General features: G+C 42.5%; 1 protein-coding gene across 3 annotated transcripts in view; it reads right to left on the reverse strand.

Moving 5' to 3' along the window:
• scaper (S-phase cyclin A-associated protein in the ER) overlaps window positions 1–20,715 on the reverse strand; it is a 58,970-nt gene extending 38,255 nt beyond the window's left edge. Inside the window, exons 1-18 of one of the 3 annotated variants that reach the window (XM_079681691.1) lie at window positions 20,343–20,715; window positions 16,281–16,398; window positions 15,397–15,473; window positions 12,396–12,578; window positions 10,172–10,272; window positions 9,604–9,720; window positions 8,888–9,009; window positions 8,511–8,785; window positions 7,665–8,009; window positions 5,497–5,664; window positions 5,342–5,408; window positions 5,121–5,238; window positions 4,474–4,585; window positions 3,894–4,034; window positions 3,465–3,620; window positions 3,238–3,380; window positions 1,913–1,994; window positions 1,672–1,824 (exon numbers count right to left, since the gene is read on the reverse strand). In XM_079681691.1, the coding sequence (XP_079537817.1) occupies window positions 1,672–1,824; window positions 1,913–1,994; window positions 3,238–3,380; window positions 3,465–3,620; window positions 3,894–4,034; window positions 4,474–4,585; window positions 5,121–5,238; window positions 5,342–5,408; window positions 5,497–5,664; window positions 7,665–8,009; window positions 8,511–8,785; window positions 8,888–9,009; window positions 9,604–9,720; window positions 10,172–10,272; window positions 12,396–12,578; window positions 15,397–15,473; window positions 16,281–16,398; window positions 20,343–20,510 (2,646 nt within the window). In that variant the 5' untranslated portion in view covers window positions 20,511–20,715. Of the gene's footprint in view, window positions 1–1,671; window positions 1,825–1,912; window positions 1,995–3,237; window positions 3,381–3,464; window positions 3,621–3,893; window positions 4,035–4,473; window positions 4,586–5,120; window positions 5,239–5,341; window positions 5,409–5,496; window positions 5,665–7,664; window positions 8,010–8,510; window positions 8,786–8,887; window positions 9,010–9,603; window positions 9,721–10,171; window positions 10,273–12,395; window positions 12,579–15,396; window positions 15,474–16,280; window positions 16,399–19,343; window positions 19,721–20,342 lie in introns of those variants that run through there. The other 2 variants (XM_079681693.1, XM_079681692.1) reach the window with 2 other exon arrangements.
• Window positions 20,716–21,136: the final 421 nt, after the last annotated feature.

A 21,136-nucleotide genomic window follows, 5' to 3' on the forward strand; every position in this document is an offset into this window, starting at 1 on the left:
TCAGAGGTCACCGCTGCAGACACAATGGAGACAGAGGCAGGAAAGGGTCAACAGAGCCCCATGGGACTCTGGTGAAACGATATACCACAGACTTTTCAATAGGACGTGACCCGTCTCTGCTGAACCTCAGTTTAAAGCAAAGACTAAGGGAAGGACATGAAAGGTATGTGTAACAGCACTCCATAGATGACTGGTCAAGGCACATGGAGAGGCTGCACATTGAAACACTGTAAGTAGGGCTGCTCCATTATGGCAACAATCATAATCTCGATTATTTGGGTCAATAATTGATTATTAAAAAACGATTATCCATTTACTTTAAAAACATCAATTTATTGGAGAAATAAAATGTGAACAGAATGTTTTTAACAGTTGATTACCCTGAACGTTAAGTATAATTCAACTGAAAAACCAATAAAAAAAAGTAATAATACAAAAATAATCGTTTTATTTCAATTATGTTGTTTTCGTAATCGTTACAAGCAATAATCGTAAATGCGATTAAAATACGATTAATTGAGCAGCCCTACCTGTAAGGCAATAAACTAATATAAATATAAATACAAGAAGAGACACATACATATAGAAATGAGAAGACTCAAAAGAGGTTGCAGACACACACAACAATAAACAGAAATCCTAAAGACTTTAGATAAGACAAAATACTCATTAGAAATGTAAGAAATAGAAAAAAGCAAGCTGAACATTATTAATCTGTATCAGAAGACATGGAACGCATTAATAGCAGGAACAGTGAGGTTGTGCTGGGTACAGATAAGATGCTTTTTCCCATTACAAACACAATAACAAAAACAGAATACTTTACTAAAAAAGTTCCATATTTAAAAAGACCTTAAAATATATTGTACATTTTTAAATAAGCTTGATTTGCTTTCTTACAGCGTCAGTCAGTCAAGTATAAATGTAGTGAGACTGGATGTGTGAATAAAATGTCTGAGTAAAGGCAACAAAAAGAGGCAGGTGAACAGCAAGCGATGTTGTTCTCCCGTCTCTGGAAACAAGCCCATTTAAAACGCTCTGTGTTTGATGTCATTAAATTAAGTGCTTGCTGCTGACCCATCCATGATCTCTGGTGTCAGATGCTGGCCAAGGTCATCCAACATTTTAACAAGATTCCCTCTTTCACCCCCAACCCTCCACTTTATCTGATTCTGGTTTGAAGACTCAAGGTGTCCCACCCTTGTTGCCGTGGTAGCCCATCTGTCAGAGATAAATATGTCTGCTTGTGGATTTGTTGCCTGACACTTGAAGAAGCATAATCATGTCCGCTCATAAATCACTGTTAAGAGTCTATGTTTAATCAATGCATTTAAATCCTTATTTTATAAACGCCTTCTTCCAAAAATCCTCTGAATCACCTTCCCGAGCATTTTGTTGTTTATACACAGTCGGCTTAATAACATGGTAGAGTTTGCCTTGAGCTGTTCTTCTGCAGCATCTGCCCTCCAAAGACACACACATAGAAGTTCAGGTGTCTAAGATATTTAAATGGGAGTTTGGTGAACAATTAAAGCTCATTGGAAGTAATCAGGATCAGATCTCTCTACCATTAAAGAAGCCAAGGAAGTTGTATTGTGAGATTCAACATAGTACAGTAAGTATACACGTATAACTTAAGCCCAGAGACTGAGGGGATGAAACCGTACATACCACCACGCAGCACAGGGAGCACTGTTTTTTGCGCTCATATGGTGTCAGTTTGGGAGCGTAGTCTGTGTTAGCATGTCGACCACTGCTGAGCTCGGCAGCCTTCTCCTTCCTCTGCTCGATCTGCTCCATATGTCTACGGCTGCTCTCGTCATGCTATGAAAGAAAGCAGAAACCAAGGATCAGAAGAGAACAGGGATTACTGTATGGTCACAGATTGAGATGCAAGGTGGTATCAATTCACCTTCATCTGTATTTTCTTCTGGAGCTCCTCCATGGCCTCCTGTTGGGCAGCATTGAGAGCAGCCAGACGCTCCTCTCGGTCCCTTCAGAAAGGATGTTGAAAAGCAGGGAGACATTTACACTACAAGTTTCAAATGTAATAAAGAGACTGTTGGTATTAAACAACCAGACTAAGGGACAGTTCCATCCCCCATAAGACTGCTAAGCACCTGAACTTTTGAAAGAACATCCATAACATTCCTCCGTTTGCAACTATCACTATTCCAATGACTTGTAATATAGACTATTCTGCACTATTTCTATTATATTCTATTTGATTTACTTGCCCTATTTGATCAGTTTTATTGTGTTGCACTGTTGGAGGAGCCTGTGACCTAAGATGTTCATTGTCATAACCAGGGGCGCCGCCAGGGATTTTGGGCCCCATGAAAAGATAATCACATTGGTTACTGATGGCGCATTTCCACTGCAGCGGGTAGCCCCGTTTAAGCGTCCTTCAATCGTCCTCAAGCGGCCAGGCCAGTTTTTGGTGGCCTATCCATATAGCGTAGGACCGGCTAGCGGGTACTTTTTCCGGTCCCATAAAATCGTGGTTCTATCAGGCCGGGGCCAGGGCTGAACTAGTGACGACAACACTCTCGACTGCTGATTGGTCAGAGAGAATCGTCACAAGATTGCACGCAAGATCATCCCTAGTGTCGCATATATATCTAGAAGCAAGCTTGCAGCATTTTTATACAAAGCATTTTTGTAAACGGAGGTGCTACAAAAATGACAACGTCAAAGAAAAGCACACCGTGGTCGACAGAGGAGGTGACGACGTTCCTACATCTCATTGGGGATGATCAAATCCAGCGGGAGCTCGACGGAACAACTCGAAATGTGAAGAAAAAAAAAAAGCCGATAGCCCCGCCTACACTGCGTTACTACCCCAGGTCCTAATCTGTAATGGAAATGCCCTCGGCCTCGGACGGCCAGTGAGGCAGCCCGAGGCCTGAGCGAGGATGCTTAGGGATGCTTAAACGGGACTACCCCGCTGCAGTGGAAATGTGCCATTAAACATTTCTTTCTTAATGTTCTAAAATAGTTTGGGCCCCTGTCAGTCAATGGCCCTTAGAATCTTCCTAACTTTTCACCCCCTTACGGCGCTCCTGGACCTAACTACACTGTAACTATGCACAAAGGACATTGTGCATAGTGAGACTAACTTATGGCAACTAAAGAGTTCTCATGAACTGGGAAAAGTACTGCGGTGTGAAAGCGCCTAATAAAAGCCTTGAACCCTTGAACCCCCGTACAGTATATACACTGAAAGGATTGACATACCTGGCCTTCTCCCGCGCTGCATCCTCTCTAGCTTTCTCTTTGTCCTGTTTCTGCTGTTCAATACGAGCCTCCTGCTCCTTCCTCCTCATCAGCAGCTCCTCCACCCGCGCCTGCCGCTCTGCTTCAAGGACCCGTTTACGCTCCTACAGAGGAAGCACGGGAGCTTTATAGAGATCCATCTAAACTCTAAAATGACAACTAGAAGAATGAAAAGTCCAAATGAGCACCTGCACAGCCTCGTCTCTGGCCTGCTTCTCCTCCTGCCTCCTCTGCCTGTCCTCCTGCAGCTCGTTCAGGCGTTGCTCATACTCATTTAACTTTGCCAGGGCATCGTGCCTCTTGTTTTGAGCCTCCAGAGTGTTGATGAAGGCGATTTCATTCACCTGTACATATCATTTAGGTAAACAGAGAGGAGTTTGAGGGAGATGCCTGAAGCCTAAATATTGCAACCTATGACAATTGTAATGAAAAAGGAAAAAAAAAGGAATAATATTTTGTCTAAAATCAGCCAATCTGACATTCTCCAGATCCGCAGCACGCTTTATTGATGCCATGCAACACATTTTTAAGTGCCATTGTAAATGTTCCACTTAGTTTTTTTTGTATCACTTAATTCATAAATGGAACAATTGTGTTGACTGCATGTCCTCCTTTACCTTGGCTTCTTCTTCTTGGGCTTTCTTCACGATGGCCTGGAGCTGCACCTCTCTCTTTAACTCTGCGTGTAACAGCTTTTCATCCATCATCCTCCGACGCTGATCCAACAGCTCCTCCTTCCATTTCCTCACCTCTTTCTCCTGCAGAGAGTGAAGAGTGAGAAGCAGGAGTGAGTGCAAATAAAAGCAAATAAAAAAATCATAATTTACATTCTCCGAGACAACACAGACAATGGATCCTTAATCTATCAATTGCTACGCTCTCTGGTGTGAGCACATGGGGATTAATGCAAATACACACCACGGTTTCTATGTGGTTGATCCTGATTTATTCTGGGACTCACTCATCTTGCCATGGGCCGGAGTACAAAAACAAACTTCATGAAAGGCTGTTGATTTTGGCCAGGGGTCTCTCTCACGACTGTCTGCGGCCAGCTGGCCTGGACGCGACGGGAGGGGGTTGTCATATTTAGTGATTCTATCAGGCAGTGTGCTGACAAATCCTCTCGTTAGGAGCCAGGCTGGGCTTCTCTCGCATGGAGTTTCTTCGGGGTGCTTTCCGTCAACTTGGCATTCTTACCCTCTCCATGAGCTTCTGCAGTTTGAGCGTCTTTTCCTCCCGGAGTTTGTCCCTCAGCTGCTGCGCCTTCAGCTGTTTCTCCTCATGTTTCTTCTTTGACTCAGCAATGGTTCTGCCAAAAAAACATGGAAACAAATCATTCATCTCTTTGGTTTTCCTCTTCATCAACAAAGGCAGACATAGACTCTGATAAGCACTAGGGCCTGTTTAGAAGTTCTGGGGGGTAACCTAAAAAGAAAAGGGAGGCCATCATGCAGTAAGTGGGCCTTAGACTGTCAGGCTGCTGGGTTACATCCTTGACAACATACAGGAGAGTCCGGTTGCAAACGAGTAGATTTAAGGCGCTAAACAAGTAGATAGGCTAAATGTACTGTTGGGTGATTTAAAAGGTTTTAGAAATAAAGGAAGCAGCCAGATTTTTTGTACATCATGTATTTATTGTTGCCATCTTTATAAATGTCATGTTCTTATGTTGTATGTGAGGGACTGCGGGTGGAAATTAGCTCAAAGCAAAAATCCAGCCTATTTACACTTGAAGCATTATTTGTCTTAAGTGTTCATTAATGTAGATTGTCCCGGTTCAAATAAACGATTAAATGAAATGAGATGTGCTCAACAAATCGCTGCATAACATTCATATTTTGCACCTCTTGCGTGATGGTGAGGACAATTTCTCGTGCATGTGGATCCCATGTCCAGGAGGCCGAGCAGGTTCTTCTTCTACGATTTCCCCCCATGAGGTATTCTGACGCCATGGCTCACGAGCTACAGGAAAGACAAGCGAGCAAAATGAAATTACGTCAGGGAAATGTTTTGCCATTCAACATAACGAGAGTTTAGTTTTGTATCCAGATGTTGAACTACATACCGTCATAATCTGCCAGCATGTCAGTCCAATCTACATTGACTCCACAACCTCCATTCACGATGCTAGCCTGTGGTCAATTGTCAACACACAACAATGTAACAACAGTCACAGAGAGAACAAACATTCCCAGTGTAAATAAACATCCTTATTCTTACAGAGAATTCACTTTCGTTGTCAGTCTCCAGCTCGCTGTTCTCGGCCTCAATCTCTCTGTTCAGCTGCTCCTCCTCAGCGATGGCGCTGGCGATCGCCTCATCGTTGGCCTTCTCCAGACGCTCGGCAAGCTCCTCTTTCTTTGCCAGGACCTCTGCCATGGACTGGGGCTGAACACATGACATTTTATACTTCATAAATGGTGAGGTCAACACACAGATAACGAACACTAAGGAAGCAATAAACAATCTTATTGTAATGTACTAAGCCTCATGTATGCACTATTTTTGAAATATTACAGTAGTAAAAACAAAGATATAATAAATGGTTAGGTTTCCAGGTATTATGCATGCTGTCTCTAACACACTCTTATGGCTTACCGGGGGCAGAATGGTGACCTCATTTTACAACTTTTTTTTTTTTTTTTTTGCTTACATTATGTTGAATAACTTTTTCTATTCCTTTATGATTCCCTTTTATGTAAATCATGTTTATTAAATATTGGAGAAACTGAAAATGCATTGTATTACAAATACTAATATAGAGACAATGTTTCTATTTGTTGTAACCATGAGAGGAATTCATAAATCTCAAAGTTGTATAATGTTGATATTTCCAATTTGAAATAAAGCTTTCAATGTGCAGCAGCTGTAACACTTTGTTTCAGCTGCTGTGCGGTTGGTTTAATTAATACTTGGGGGAACAATCCAAAGACTTGAGGGGAACACGATATCAACCCAATCACAGTCTGTACCACACAATCATCACAAGAATCACAAGTGAGGAAGCATTCAATAATCATGCAGTACACATGTACGGTGAGGATGAGGAGATGGTGGAAGGAGGCGGCTGATGGTTTAGCGCCAGGAAGTTGTTTCTTTAAAGTATTTGGAAGTTTTCATGACATGGCAATAATAAGTGAATAGCACAGATTACTCCATAGCATAAACTATTATTAGTCAATCAGGAAGCCTTCTTGACAACGTGTATCTTTTAAATGAGGAATACATGGGACGATACAAAAGTTTTGGATTAAAATCTTGAGCACAAAAGTGTTGCCTGAACAATTCAAACATTAGACTGGTGTTACATTTGAGGCCAAATTGCCCACACTGTAGTATTTTCCACATTTTTCCTTCACTACCTGTCAGAATCGGACGCCACTGAGAGGTGTAGTCATCCTTGATTAAGCAAATGGAGCTCTGTGTTTACACACTACTTGATGCTAAATAATCGTGACAACACCAGAAAGGCTGTACCAAGTAATCAGGATTAGTTAGCATGTTAGCGAGGTGTGTTGAGCCAAAAGCCAGTTTTCCATGTTACAAGGGTGGCTTTCTTTTTACTTGGCTAGATTGTCATGGCAACTTATGCTGCTGACCTAACATGGTCCCGGACCAGGTCAAGTTCAGAGTTTTTGCTCAAAGAACTTTCACTAACTCAGTCCTTTGGAATTAGCGTCAGTCAGTCAATTTATGAGCACAACAGATTGACATGATTTCACGCCAAATAAATAACGGAAGGAACTTGGAGTGCATGTCACGGTAAAGTAAATATGACTTGAATTGAAAATAATGGTTTTTCTGACAGCTTTCAGCGACATTGTTGAATTATGCCGTAAAGATTTGTAATATTATATTAAAGTGGCGTTGATCGATCAACAAAAATGGTCTTTTATGATAATGCCTGAGTGAATAAAGGCAGTTGGACCACGCTGGTGCCTGATTTTAGGTTTTGTCAGGCTTTTTAAAACAAATCATCACTTGCTTCGTAGTACAGCCCTCTGAGGTAGGCGGATAATGTTTTCCTAAGATCTGACGCTGGGCTTGAACACAAACTGAAACTCAGTACAGGTTCTGGAGCATTTCTTTGCACAGAATTTAGTCAAAGAAGAGGCCAAAATAACTAAAAACGAGTTGAAGGAATATTTTTAGGGAAACACCCTGGGAGCACTTGCTCGAGTACAAAAGTCCTCTACTCACAGCTATTCTTCACAGTGAACGCTGCTATAACAACACTACACAGAGCTATGCGGCATTGCGTGCACATTAGGTCTGGAGGTTTCTTTAGATTGACTTTGTTTAGGCGGTGAAGTACCCTTGGGGATCCCTGGCCCCCCTCCCTCGCCCTCCCTCGCCCTCCCTCTGCTCCTCCATCTCTCAGCACTCACAGTAGAAAGCTCTGTGGGGTCCAGCACACTCTCCAGTTTCACCGCTGCCATGGGAGTCTCAGCCTGTCCTGGAGCAGATGTGGCCATGCCCTGCGACGCGCCACCCTCAGCCCCACTGTCCCCCAAGGCCAACAGTGCACCATGCGCATCCGCCTGGGGGGGGTCGGGGGATGTAGAGAGGGTCACAGTAGGGACTGCTAAGATCATGTCTGTTGGTGGGTCTGGGGCTGAGGATGCGGGGGGCTCTGGGGCTTGGGGAGGGGAAGGAGCTGGTATGGGGGGAGGCGCGTCTTCACAGGGGGCGTCGACACACTGCCCCGAGTCTTGTACATTCTCTGCTGGGGGCTGCACCGACAGTCACACACAAACTCAATTAAAGTCATGCATATTTCAAGCAATACATGACAGCAATAACAAACCAAAAACAAATCAAGTCAATACTCAACACATGGCTGAAAACACAAATCATGCAGAAAAGCTGATACTGACATGCCCTAAACATCCAATTATGATCTAAATAAGCTGATCAATTGGATATACTGATCTGTATTTGAAAATCTACCGATGGCTAGAACACACTCTTACCAGGTGTGTCTTGAGGCATCGACAGAGTATTTATTTCATGAGGGTGGAAATGGGTTTTCTGCCTCTGAAATGTCAGAGTACAATCAATCGCCTTAAAGTTGATATGCCCGTCTGAACAGCCTGTCTATGAATACCATGGAGCCCAAAACAAAAACAAATGTGGCTGATAAAATGGTCTAGAGTTACTCTGCGCCTTGTGAATAATTGATACTCAGGGATTTCTCTGGGAGAAAGACGTCACAAGGTAGTGAGCCTCAGTACCTCCATCACGTTTGCGTTCTCTGGATCCTTCTCCAGGGGGTCGGACTCCACGGGGACTTGCTGCTCAGTGTCCTTCTGGGTGGTTTCGTTGCCTGGGGATAACTGAGGATGGAGTGTTTCCTCCTCCTTTGTTGTCAGGAGTGACTGGTTACACTTGCCGCTGTCCGGCTTTGGGGGGATCAAAACAGGACTGACCTTGGTAACTATGGCAGCAAAGCGAGGTTTGGCAGTACGTCCCCTCTGGACCGTCTCCCAGCCCTCAGCATCCTTTTTACCTGGAGGTCATGAGAGGTGCTGTGTTAGTAAAGTAAATGTGTTATGGTGCTCTTCATGTTAGAAGAAACCATATTGTCCTAAAGTGAAGACAGGATTCTTACCCAGTTTTTCTACCATGGCGGTGTTGGATTGGCTGTTGCTAGGGAGAGATTGAGAGCACTTCACTCGGTCCGCCCAGCTGGGGCCGATGTGCCGGCCGGCAACCAGTGTAGGTGCGGGACCACTGATTGAGAAACACACATCATGTATCAAAACAAACAATGGTGCAAGAAGTCAACAGGTAGGATTGTATTCTACCATTACATCTATTCTCTCAGCAGCTCCTACTTTGCTGCCTATTTTTAGAAACTTTAGAGGTCTGAATACAATGCCTATCCAACACCCCCCGGCACTCTCCACTCTGAGATAGCTCGGGACTGTATTGGACAACAGGCCTCCGACATGATCGATATCCATTTCCTGCAGCATCCGATTACAGAGCGGTGCCCATATTGAACCAATGCTTCAGCAGTCTTTAACTGACACTTTCATCTACACCTTCCACTGATTCTGTGGCCAAAGAGTGAGAGACTCAACAAATCGCATTAAACAAATGCCTCACCATCAGAAATCAATGGCTGTATTGTTAGATAACTCCTAACTCGTTCAAAAAGCAGGCAAAGTGCATCATTTGAAATATTGATTGGTTAATAACGAGACGCCTCATGATACCATTTTAATCAAATAAAAAGTTGATCTGTAAAAGAAACTAAAATGCCTAATATGGTTTGGCGCAGCATACAGGCCTTAGAGTGAAGAAGACAGTAGGAGAGCTTACCCATAGTTGAGGGCGCGGAGTGCACCCGGAGAAGGAACCATTCTGTCTGCCGAGGGGCTTGGCATCACATGACGTCCCGGAGACATCTTACGCACCTCCCAGGCTAAAGACGTGGGCCTGAACAAAGTGAAAGTAGCAAACATTACTTAACTTACCCTAATTACAATTCCTTGTTGCCATACACGCGCAGACTTGGCTCACACTTTGGCAAATCAGTTAAATGGCTGATTCACTTGCAGCAATTCATGCAATAAATGAAGCATGCAAAAGATTCAGGTTGTCTTATTGATTAACAGTACGCTTTAAATGAACAAATTGGGAGGCAGCACTGGGAATTTCATTTCTTAGTCAATTTACGGTTACAGTGGTCACCGTGTTAAGGAGAAGCCAATAAACTCATGGATCTCTTTGAATTAAAGCCAAGACTATTGATCCGTTCTGTTTGTGACTCAAAGCCAGGGACCAGACACCGGCACTTCCTGTTTCACCTCAGGGAGCAATTGAAAATGGAGAGTGATTGAGATTGAGAGATGAAGAACGGGGGTGAAAAAAAGCAAGTGAAGATCACCTGTTCTGGGCATCTGTTTTCTCCAACTTCTCCTGAAGCTGGATCCAGTCTATGAGAGCTTTGAAATCACGAACGTAATTGTCCAACATCATCAACACCTCCTAAAGATAGCCACCGGAGGGATTATCAACACAAATATGTAGAATGGTACAATAAACAATACAATAAAATGTTAGGTTTAAAAATAAACAAATGAGAAAGTGACACACAAGCATCAGATTATACTGAGGAACATTTGTTGGACATTTAATGTAAAAAGCTGTACATTTCTTTACAGCTTTTTACATGTCCAACAAATGTTTCTGACAAGCAGGAGCTGGCCCACACATATTCCTGTGGAAAGGCAAAGTTTGAGAACAGATAAGGCCTTATAGCAAAGGCCTATCATGCACTTGGACTGACTCTCAGGGTTGCTAGGTGGTGGACCGCGTGGAGCTTTTTCCCAGAGCTCTAATGAAACGAACACAACTGATTGATGGGGAGCGTGAAGGGAGTGGTAATTGAGAGTAAAGCTTCACAGTGCTTTTAGTTAATAGACAAGTCAGGCCAGTGAAAGATGTGTCCAGCAGCAGGTCTGCTGATTAGAGCTGGTTAACAGGCAAAGACCACCTCGATGGCGTGGTGTTCATTTGGTAATGAAGGCTGAGATGGAGAGAGGTTTGCTGCTCCTTTGACAGAGAAACCAACAATGAGTGAAGGCACCATAAAGTGGCTTTCAGCATGTTAACAGGCATACTTACCTAAATACAACCCCCACATAACATTTCATGAGGAATGACAAAATGTTTAACCTTCCAGAGGCATTGTCATAAAGGATGGGCAGTTAAAGCCTGTGGTCCATACATAGAAAGTAGAAAGAACAGGTACAGCCTACTGTAAAGTGACTGACCTCTAGAAAATGATCCACTGTTTTGATTGTTTGGAAAAGTAAAACAATTTAAAACCAGAATAGCCAATTTTAATTCAATGTTCAAGTTAACTTTAACAATGACATAAATTAAAAGATATTAGGACATTTAACTGCTCTCAAGCAAACAATGACACATGTACTTTTTTTGCCTGGTCCGAGTGATTCGTTTAATAAATCAAGGATGGGCTAAAGGAACCGTTGATAGGAACTAATTAGGCCTAAGGGGCTCTGGGTTAAAGAGGTGTGGACATTATTAATAAGCAAATATGAATCATTCTGCCGGGTGAACAATTTCCATTTGAGCTGGGAAATATATTATGTCAGTGCTGAGGTTTTTATTAAAAATTACGCAAAGCATAACAGTAACATCGCCTTATCTGAGAATCAGGCATCACTTCCTGAAAATGGTAATGTTTACGTCCATAAGTTCATGGGTGGGAAATTGTTAGTGTGAGAGCACACAATGCAGATTGCCCACAGCTACACTGGGGGTTTGTGGCTGTGGGCAATCAGAGCACTCTGCTTCCCCTCCAAATGACTCCATCATCTATCAGTGTCCATTAAACCCAAGCTGGGTGGGACAGGGGATTATGAACAGCACCCAGCTTCATGGCCATTAGACAGCATTAGGATGTAGAGAGATACAGTGGTATGGGGGGGGGGAAACACCTAACAGCCAGATGTCTGACACAGGCCATGTTGATCACACCACAGGGAGCTGCTTCTGGGACAGTGACAGCGGGACAACCCCACCACAGGGAACTGGGTCAGGGTACTGACCGCAGCACGTCACCAGAACCATGCTCAGCATAATGCGGCATGGCAGAAGGATCGATAAAACACAGGACAGGATGTATAATACGCCATGGAGCAACATCACAGTGTACTACATGGCTGCACCAAAACAAACACACAGACCCACAAAACAGAGGATACTGTAAACAGTGCTGTTAGTAAAACATGTAGGCCATAACGGAGCCGATATGCCTCATTTCAGCCAATGCATGAAAACAAACACAATGCAAGTACAGTATTGTTTACAGCCTGTCATCCATATTAAGTCCAGTTAGCCAGGCCCAAAGAAAAGTCCTGTGATAATTCTTTCAGCAGCGAGCCGTCAGAGCCCTCTGACACAAAGCAGAAATCAAGAGGAATGTGAGCTGTGAGGGAGAAATGTTGTTTTGATCTCAATGTCCCCCTCTAGTGTTCATAAATCCTAACATCTTTCATTCCTGTTGGGTCAGTTCAGACCATGAACCCATTTGAATTGGCATTTCTACCATTGCTTCTTTCCCCTGATGTAAGCAGTCTCACCTTGCATTCTACCACGCTCTGGTCAGATTCACAGGTGACGTAGATCTCGTCCACAGCTCGACGCAGGTTGTCGAAGAGGAAAGCCCAGTAGCGTGCCCGCAGGTCCACCTTGCGGGGCTGTCTGGTTTTGGTGGGGCTCTTCTCTCCCCCTTTTTCCAACAATGCTCCAGCTGCAACAGCATTCTGTGGAGACAAAGTGTGGAGCAAACATTATGGTAACAATCACAAACTCATTGGAGAGTAAATCAAGCTTTTAGTTTTCTTTCTTCTATTGGCTGTGAAAAGAGTTTCCACCTATATGCCATATATAAGCAATACCAACCATGCGTACATAACATAAAGGAAAACAGGGAGATTTCAACTTCTTGTGTGGCAATGTTGGCACCACACATTACACTCAAGAAGTAATGGATAAATATAAAAAAAAAAAAGAAGCATAATTAAGTTTAAAAAACTACAATAAAATAATACAATAATTCAACCAGCAGTCAGTAATACATTTTTGTTAATAATAATAATAATAATAAATTACATTTTTTATTAGAGCGCTTTTACAGGTGCTCAAAGCGCTTTACAAATACACATTACACATGTAAGAGTCATTACTGTGGACATTACCCACAGGAGCAAATGCGGTTAAAGTGTCTTGCCCAAGGACACAACGGCCTGATGCAGTGGCGTCCGAGGCGGGATTCGAACGGGAGTTCACCAACGGCCCTTGATCTGATGACCAACGCTCTAACCACTGCGCCAAAACCCAACTGCGCCAAAGCCGGCCCATGTTAATTACAATCTGTTTGTTGCACCGTTATATAAAGTCCTGTTTCGCAACACTCTCGTCAAGTATGTTCACCAGTGGCGAGACGTCAGGGCCCTCTAGGCCTAAGATATTCTAGAAATATAATTTTTTGTTTTGTTATATTTTTCATTAGTTTTACCAAAATAACTTGATTTAAAATTGCATTTCCAAATAAATAAATCCTTCGAGTCTGCCTATAGATGAGTGTAACACCTACGTCACTTCCGGGCAAAAATTACATCCCCGCCCACTTTTGGGGGAAAACAACGCTGTAATTTGAATGGCGGTCAATACAAATTTAGGAGTTTTTGCCAATCCGATAAAAAAAAAATTTAAAACCTTGGATTTTTGGATCTTCAAAGAGCCCGATTACGATGGCCAGTCAGGCAAACAATTACATTAAATCATTTGAAATTGACAATCGGTCTCGATATATGGTTAAATTAAAATCAGTAGGCGAGGCTGTAATTTCTCCAGCTGTTACTCTCATGAGCGAGGGGAAAATAATAGTTTTATCATGCCAAAAAGCTGCTGTGTTGTTTATTGCACCTCAAACATTAAAACAAATCCAGAGTTCAGTGTTTCTGTACTTCCTCTAAGAAGAAAGGACATTAACGCAGTGTCCACACGGCGGCGTGCGTTGAAGCTTGCCGGCGGACGTGTCTGAAACTCGACCAACAACCAATCACATGAATCTCCCGCCCCGGACACACAAGCAGCGGTTTGATTGGCTTGAGCTTGTACTGGCATATGACTTGATTGGCTGACGCTTCCGCCGAAGCTTCAAAAGTTGAACATTGCTCAACTTTTGAAGCGAGCAACGCGAGCAAAGCAACGCTCCCACAATGCAGTTTGGCAAAGTGAATGGGCAGAAGCGTTGAAGCTTCAACGCACGCCGCTTTGTGGACGGGCCGTAACAGAAGAGCTCTGTGGCTTCAGGCTTGATCTCCATTCAAATGACAGTGTTGTTTCCCCCAAAAGTGGGCGGGGCCTTAAAGTGACGTGGATGTTACTCTCATCTATGAAAATCAATATCAATATATCGAGCCCGATCGTCAATTTCTAATGGCTTAATTTAATTTTTTGCCTGTCTGGCCATTGTAATCAGGCTCTATGAAGATCCAATAATCCACGGTTTTCTTACATTTCTGATCGGATTGGCAAAAACTTCAGAATTTGTACTGACCGCCATTCAAATGACAGTATTGTTTGCCCCCAAAAGTGGGCGGAGCCGTAATTTTTGCCCGGAAGGGACGCATTTGTTACTCTCGTGTATTCAGTTTCTGTGAATGTGAAGGGTTACATTCACAAATTGTGTGAGTTACTGTGAAGACAGGAGCTGATTGGTGGTCCTGCTATGAATTCACAGAGGGCCCAGCTATAGTAACTGAACGAGAGAGTAATGTCAAATGACAGTACAATTGACCAATCATATGTTCCCTCTAAATGGGTGGGTTTTATTATCGCGGACTTTATGACAAGTTCCGCCCGCTGTGAAGCTTTTCTTGTTTCCATAGCAACAACAACTTCCTGTCAACAGCGTAAACTCGCCTTCAAAATAAAAGCATGCCAAATTACACTTAAGACATACAACTGCAACGAAAGCAACAAACACAATGCAATATCCTTTTCAATTTCAAAGAACAGAAATTGGGTTATTTACAGGTGTTGTTTTGTGTGGTAGAGCAGGGGTTCCCAACCTTTTTTCCCCAAGAGCCCCCCCAAATGACTCCTGTCATCAGGCCTCAAATCATCTGAGGCCTGGCGCCACCCCAAGGGGGGAGCGCCCCCCAGGTTGGGAACCACTGTGGTAGAGGGTCGCTTTCATTGATGCGTTTTGCACCCCGGGCCGTTTTTTTGATATTCCGCTGAAGCAGAGCCCTATGCTCTGAAGTATACGCTGTGACGTAAGAACTCTTTTTTTCTTCTGTTCGAGGGAAGGGGTGGGGGTCAGAGGGCCTAGGTATAAAAGTGACGGCTCGCCACTGATGTTCACCATCTAATTAATATGTTTGTTTTAAACTGCAAAACCCTAATGCAATTACTTTTCTGAAATCAGCTTTTCCCAGACTCACTTTTTAACATTATGCAAAAACATGGAGTTTCATGACCATCACAGATCTATTGTAGTGTTAGGCTGAATAAATAGAGGACTTAGCTTGGTGAATGGTGTCCTCTAGTGGAAGAAGATGGTACACTAACCTGTTTCTTATTCTTTTGTTGCCCTGAGTTGATCCTCTGGCCTCTGGAACTGCCACTGGAGTTGCTTTTGGACTTTGCTATATGGAAGAGAAAATGAAGGCTTATTTATTGATGAAATCTTAATAATGCTGATGAAGGTCATAATCACATGAGATGATGATGAGCAATTTTAAACTCATCAGAGTAATGCAGGTTTGATTAGTTGTTGATAAATACAAATGTCACAAATTAACAACTGTGGTGCACAACAGAAATAACCCTTGGAGTATTTAAGCTAAAAAACTGCTAGTTAAGATGCATGTTAACAGAGGGACACACATGAGACCTTAAATTGGAATATTTATGGCACAAGCTCAAGAGCAGAAATGTGCCTTGAATAAAAATAACCGAGCTGGCCCACAAAGAAGAGAGTGAGCAAGAGCAATAGTAAGACATACAAGAGGCTGTGGTAAAGGTTTGTGAGTGGGTTGGTCTAAAAGGAACTTTCTTTGATAATGTTATGGAACACTGCCATGATATATAGGAAGGAAGCTATATTTTTATTATCAGGTTAAAAGTTAAAAGAGTTGTTTTTCTTTTACATTTCAGGACTGAATTGACAGTGCTTTTGATGTCGTTTTTTTTTTTTAAAAGCCCAATAAATAATTAATTACATTGAACAAACACAGTGAACCACAGACTTTGGTCACTGGGCCAAAGACATGAGATCACCAAAAGTAAACATCAGCAGCCACACCTACCTACGCACGATAAGGACCTAAACCATACACATACTCAATTTAGCTATGTGATGTTAATAAGGCAATAACGTGGAACCTGCCACGCAGCAGAATTATAGCACATTAGCCGGCACAGAATGTTTTGTTTGGCATGCAGCTACCCACCTTCCTCCTCTTTGTTCTCTAGAGGTACACTCCAGGCGATGAGGTTTCGAGCAGCACGGCCCTCTTCAGCAACTATCTTCCTCACCTTGTCATGGCTGTTAGAGCGCTGAAAAGATGCCTGCAAAAGAGAAACAGATTCAGAACATTATTTTTTTATTTCTATCCAAGAGCCATGGAAATATGGTAAAGAACAGTGCAACATGACACATGGGACAAAGATGGAATAAAGAATAGATGTGCAATCCATGACATGACATTTCATATTATAACAAAAAGCAGCCAACTAAGGGTAGTATCCCTATCCCATGAGGAAAAGCTGAGAAACATGATTAAAGCCTATTGCACGAAAAACATTAGTGCAACATTCATTTTAACGCATTCTTGGTTTGAAGTGAGTTTGAAGGATAAGTATGGTCATATTCTATATTTTTCTTAGCAATTCCTATGAAAACATCAACATGTATTGTCTATGTAGCTGAAGCCTGAAATGCTGCAACGTATTCCGGTTTACTGGACACGAAAGGATTTTGACACAATCGCCTATAAACCGCCTTTTAGCAGTAAATATTAACCAGCACATACATTTTTCACCTGAAAATAGGCTCCATGAAAAAAATACACTCACATTCCATATTATAGCTATATGCTATTGTCCAGCTTAATGGGGACAATTAATTCCCATTGTTTCAAAGTATTAATGACTCATTCTTTTTAAATATATGATTTTGTATTAACTAATTAATGGGTTTGGAGAGGAGTGCCACAGAAGGTTATAAAGTATAAGATTTAGACTAAATGCTTAATTCGGTCTCCTCACAGGATTTGTTGAGAATGACAATACTATTATAGAACATCACCACCACCAACATTATTCTTTAAACAGTTTCACTGAAGAGATAACCACACACACACACACACACAGCCTGAAGCCAAAGTGTTGCTATGGTTACCTCCATTTTAACACTCCATGGACACTGATTTTGTACATTGGCTAAAACATTGTGTCGAGCAGTATGGTGTGAAGAGCCCTACAAATAGTCAATTCATATATTGTATTAAATATTTTCAGAAAAGCAAATCAATAATATTCGGAATATATTCAACGCATTATACATTTTAAAAGGAATGTTCAGACACATCAAACTGCGTGTTACATAGTTTGTATTTAGACACATAATTCAATCTAAAACAGACATGAATGCTATTGCTCATAGTAACACAAACATCTGTAGGATATGTTTAATATAGAAGTGTGATCAACAAAAGCACTAATTGCTCTTAACAAATCGAATATACAACTATATAAATCCCTGATTCTTCTAGTCATTGAGAAGTAGCTACACTCAGTACAACAAGACAGTTTTCTGCAATATGCTGTTGAATTATTTGTCCTCCTATCCCTGGTGTGTGGCTCTGAGCCAGGGTGGACGCCACAATACTGCACACATTAACTTCACTTGTGGAAGAGTTTCCCAGCAGACAAGAAACAGCTAGAGTCGGGAGCTCTAAACTCGCTTTGTGCCCAGCATGCATCATGGTTGACCTAAACATTGACTATGCATCAGTGAACTTGACTGTAACCTCGGGTGAAGCAGACACTGTGAACCAAAACAAATGCTACGAGGAGTCATTCATCATGTCCTTTACTCATGGAACATTAAGATGTCCTGTGATGAAACATGGCATCAACAGCATTATGCAACCTCATCTCACTGAGAAACATTCTGTCTCACAGCAGTTTGGACAAACAGCTCCTGCATTTATGCATAGACCAAATCTGCTTAAGAACCCGAGCAATAACATCTCATCTCAATTGCGCAATGCAATGACAGAGACAAACAAACACGGTGTTCCCAACAGTCTAATTTGCCTTTGTAATCTTACATCACTTAATGTCCTGATTTCTGGCAATCTGGTTACAAAACAACACAGAAGCTAATACCTCGAGGCTTATCATTCTGGGTCTTCCACTCCATGTGTGCCCTCTCCAAGCCTCTTCTGCACTGTTATTGAATTATGGCATGTTATGTTGACAGAATTCCAGAGAAAAACTTGATTTTTTGGTCAGACAATGATAAGATGTCGTTTCAGACTTTAAATACATTGTCACTATCATGAAAATCGAGAGCCAGTTCTCCTATTAATAGCAGATGAGTCATGGAATAAACCGTTCTCTTTTCTTGGCTGTCCCTCACGAGCAACACTATTCAGATAAGAAAGCTACAGCTGAAATATCACGTTTGCAATAAACTTGCAATAGAAAAAAGAGGGATACATCATACAGTTTATGTCTTATTCAAGGCTTTTACAAAACAAGTGAGAATTATGAGATCTACTTTTATGAGACATAACATAAAGCAATATTTGCAGGCTATCCTTCAATGGCAGTATAATAATGTAAATGTGGCTCATTAGGGGTTACACATGCAGAAACAGTATGCGTGTATTGGTCTGATGTCCCTAAGGGAGATACCCAGCTGACCTACTTTTGGTGAGCAAAATTCTGTACATGTCAAATGGCATGGGCTTTATTCTGCCCATTATAAAAGATCTAAAAAGGGCTATAAAAGAACCTTAAACGACACAGGCAAAGCTCAAATCAGCAACAACTAGAGACGTTTGTCAGCATCAATCCACCATTCTGCAATCTGTAAATATTTACTCTGCATTTACGAACTAGGCAGCCATTTGATGACTGATGAATGCTGTAGGAATGCCTTACCTATTTACAACTGATGGCTAACTTTGTGCTGCAGCTGAGGCAAAGAAAGGCTTACAGTAACATTCTCTTGATTCCCTTAACCGGCTGCAAACAAGCCATCTCCCTCCTCTACTGCAGACAAATAGGATACATTGAAGAGTGTAACGTGTTATAGTCTCTGACAAGGCAATCCTTCCCCATGCATAAGAGACAGTGTTTTTTTCTAGACTGCTGAGTAAGGGGCAAGTATAAGGTTTCACTTTGGGCAGGGAATACAAACAGATGCAAGTAACATGACAGTAGGTGAGATCTTGCTTATTAGGAGAGACACAGATACAATCAAAAGATTAGAGGATACATACAGAATAGAAGTACAGCCTGTAAGCAGGTTCCTCGTCCTTATCCACCCCTGACATACTTTTGAAGCCCACGTCAGGCAACCTGTTCCCCCTCACAAGCACTGCCACAAAGTGACATCGTCATCTGACGGCACGACCAAAAATAGATTCCCACTGTGTAGTCCACACTGCTATTTGCCCAGCTGTGTCAACTCCTCTCCCAGTAGCGATTGAGACAGACAAGTGCTCAGCAGTCTGCCAGTCCTGTCGTTTACTTTGATTGTCGTTACTGTCTGTAATCTAGCCTGAGCCCTCAGTGCTCTGCTGAGTTAGCAACCACTTCTTAGGCCTCACTCTCTGCCTGCTGCTGTCAATCTGCCTGCCACTCTCTTCTGCTCTCCACTGCATGTAGCTTCCTATATTTACAGATTCTCTCCTCAGCTTTCCCTGCCCTCTCTCTCTCTCTCCTTTTCTCTTCTCTCACTCTCCTTCTGCCACAACACTGTGCAGTCATGTGCACACAGCCGGCCTGCCGCTCTACCCCCCACCCTGAGTTGCCACTGCCAGTGATGAGAGCTAGAGCTGCAGGCTCAGAGGCAGTGTGTGCATTAGCCACACAGGGTGATGCTCTGGATGATTCATAGGCTGCTTAGGGACAACACACAGAAGCCCACATGGTTTGACTGCCTGTAAATAGTACAAACTTTACACAGTCTTAAGAAAGAAGCTACTGATGATGTGACCGTATCATATAAGCACAACAATCCCCTTATGCGTAAGCCTTTTCTGAGCAGTCGCACAAGGCCCTTTATGATAATTCAATCCAAATGCCCGAGTGGGTGCACCTGGACTGACACAGCACCTGCGGCAGGTAAGGTCACCATAAAATGCTCTACTCCTGCTGTATCATCCAGCTTGCTGAACCCAAGTATACAGACACTTTAGCTCTAGCTAGCTAGAATTGCCTCGGAATGATTGGCTGTTTTTCATCAGTTAGCAACAAGCTCATATATCATAACGTACCTTAAGGGCGGTAATGGATGTATTCTTGCTTTTTCCTCCTCCATGCGAGGACCCGGAGCTGTTGCTTCCAGACCTCTCCCTCCCGTCCCCACCTTGGCTGTTTCTCGGGCCGAGACGGTGCTGCCCAGCGCCACGCCGTCGTCCGTCATGGCGGTTGTCTTTGGACATCGACCCGCGGTATGTTCAACGTTCAGTAGTGGGAAAAACAAGTCTATGGACACGGTTTTCTTGTTGTCAGATTGATGGAAAAAACATGTCAGCTAAAAACATGACAGTGGGGAGGACAACCTAACAATAAAAGCAGGAAGTATTTGAAGTTGACATTTTTGACTGACGATGGGATCATCCAATTAAATCTCAAGAACGTCGTCACAACATATACTCCAGCCAATCACGTACTGTATAGTTCAGGTCAAGGGCGGGCATTCTTCCTGTCTACCATAGCAACCATACGATCGGGCGGGACGTTTGGTTGAGTCCTCAGTATAAGTCAAGCAAACCAGAAGAGAAGTAAAGCTGCCTTCAAAATAAAAGCCTAACACATTGACCTATTTTAAGCAATTTATGGTGTTTTTTTATATTTCTCTTTGGGTGTCTATTTATTCACCTATATAAATAGACTGTTTTTCTTAGTTTGGCTGTATGTCTATCTTGCTTCTTCAGCAACACCTGTCAAAAGTAAAAGTCAACTTTTGTAGTAATTAAAGTAAACTCCAGGGCTAACAAGGGATTGTGGCCTATATCAAGTAATCTGAAATCATGATGACCTTTGTTGTTCTTTCTCGTACAAGTGT

This window comes from Notothenia rossii (genome assembly GCF_949606895.1).
Source record: "Notothenia rossii genome assembly, chromosome: 5".
In the NCBI taxonomy this organism is placed as follows: domain Eukaryota; kingdom Metazoa; phylum Chordata; class Actinopteri; order Perciformes; family Nototheniidae; genus Notothenia; species Notothenia rossii.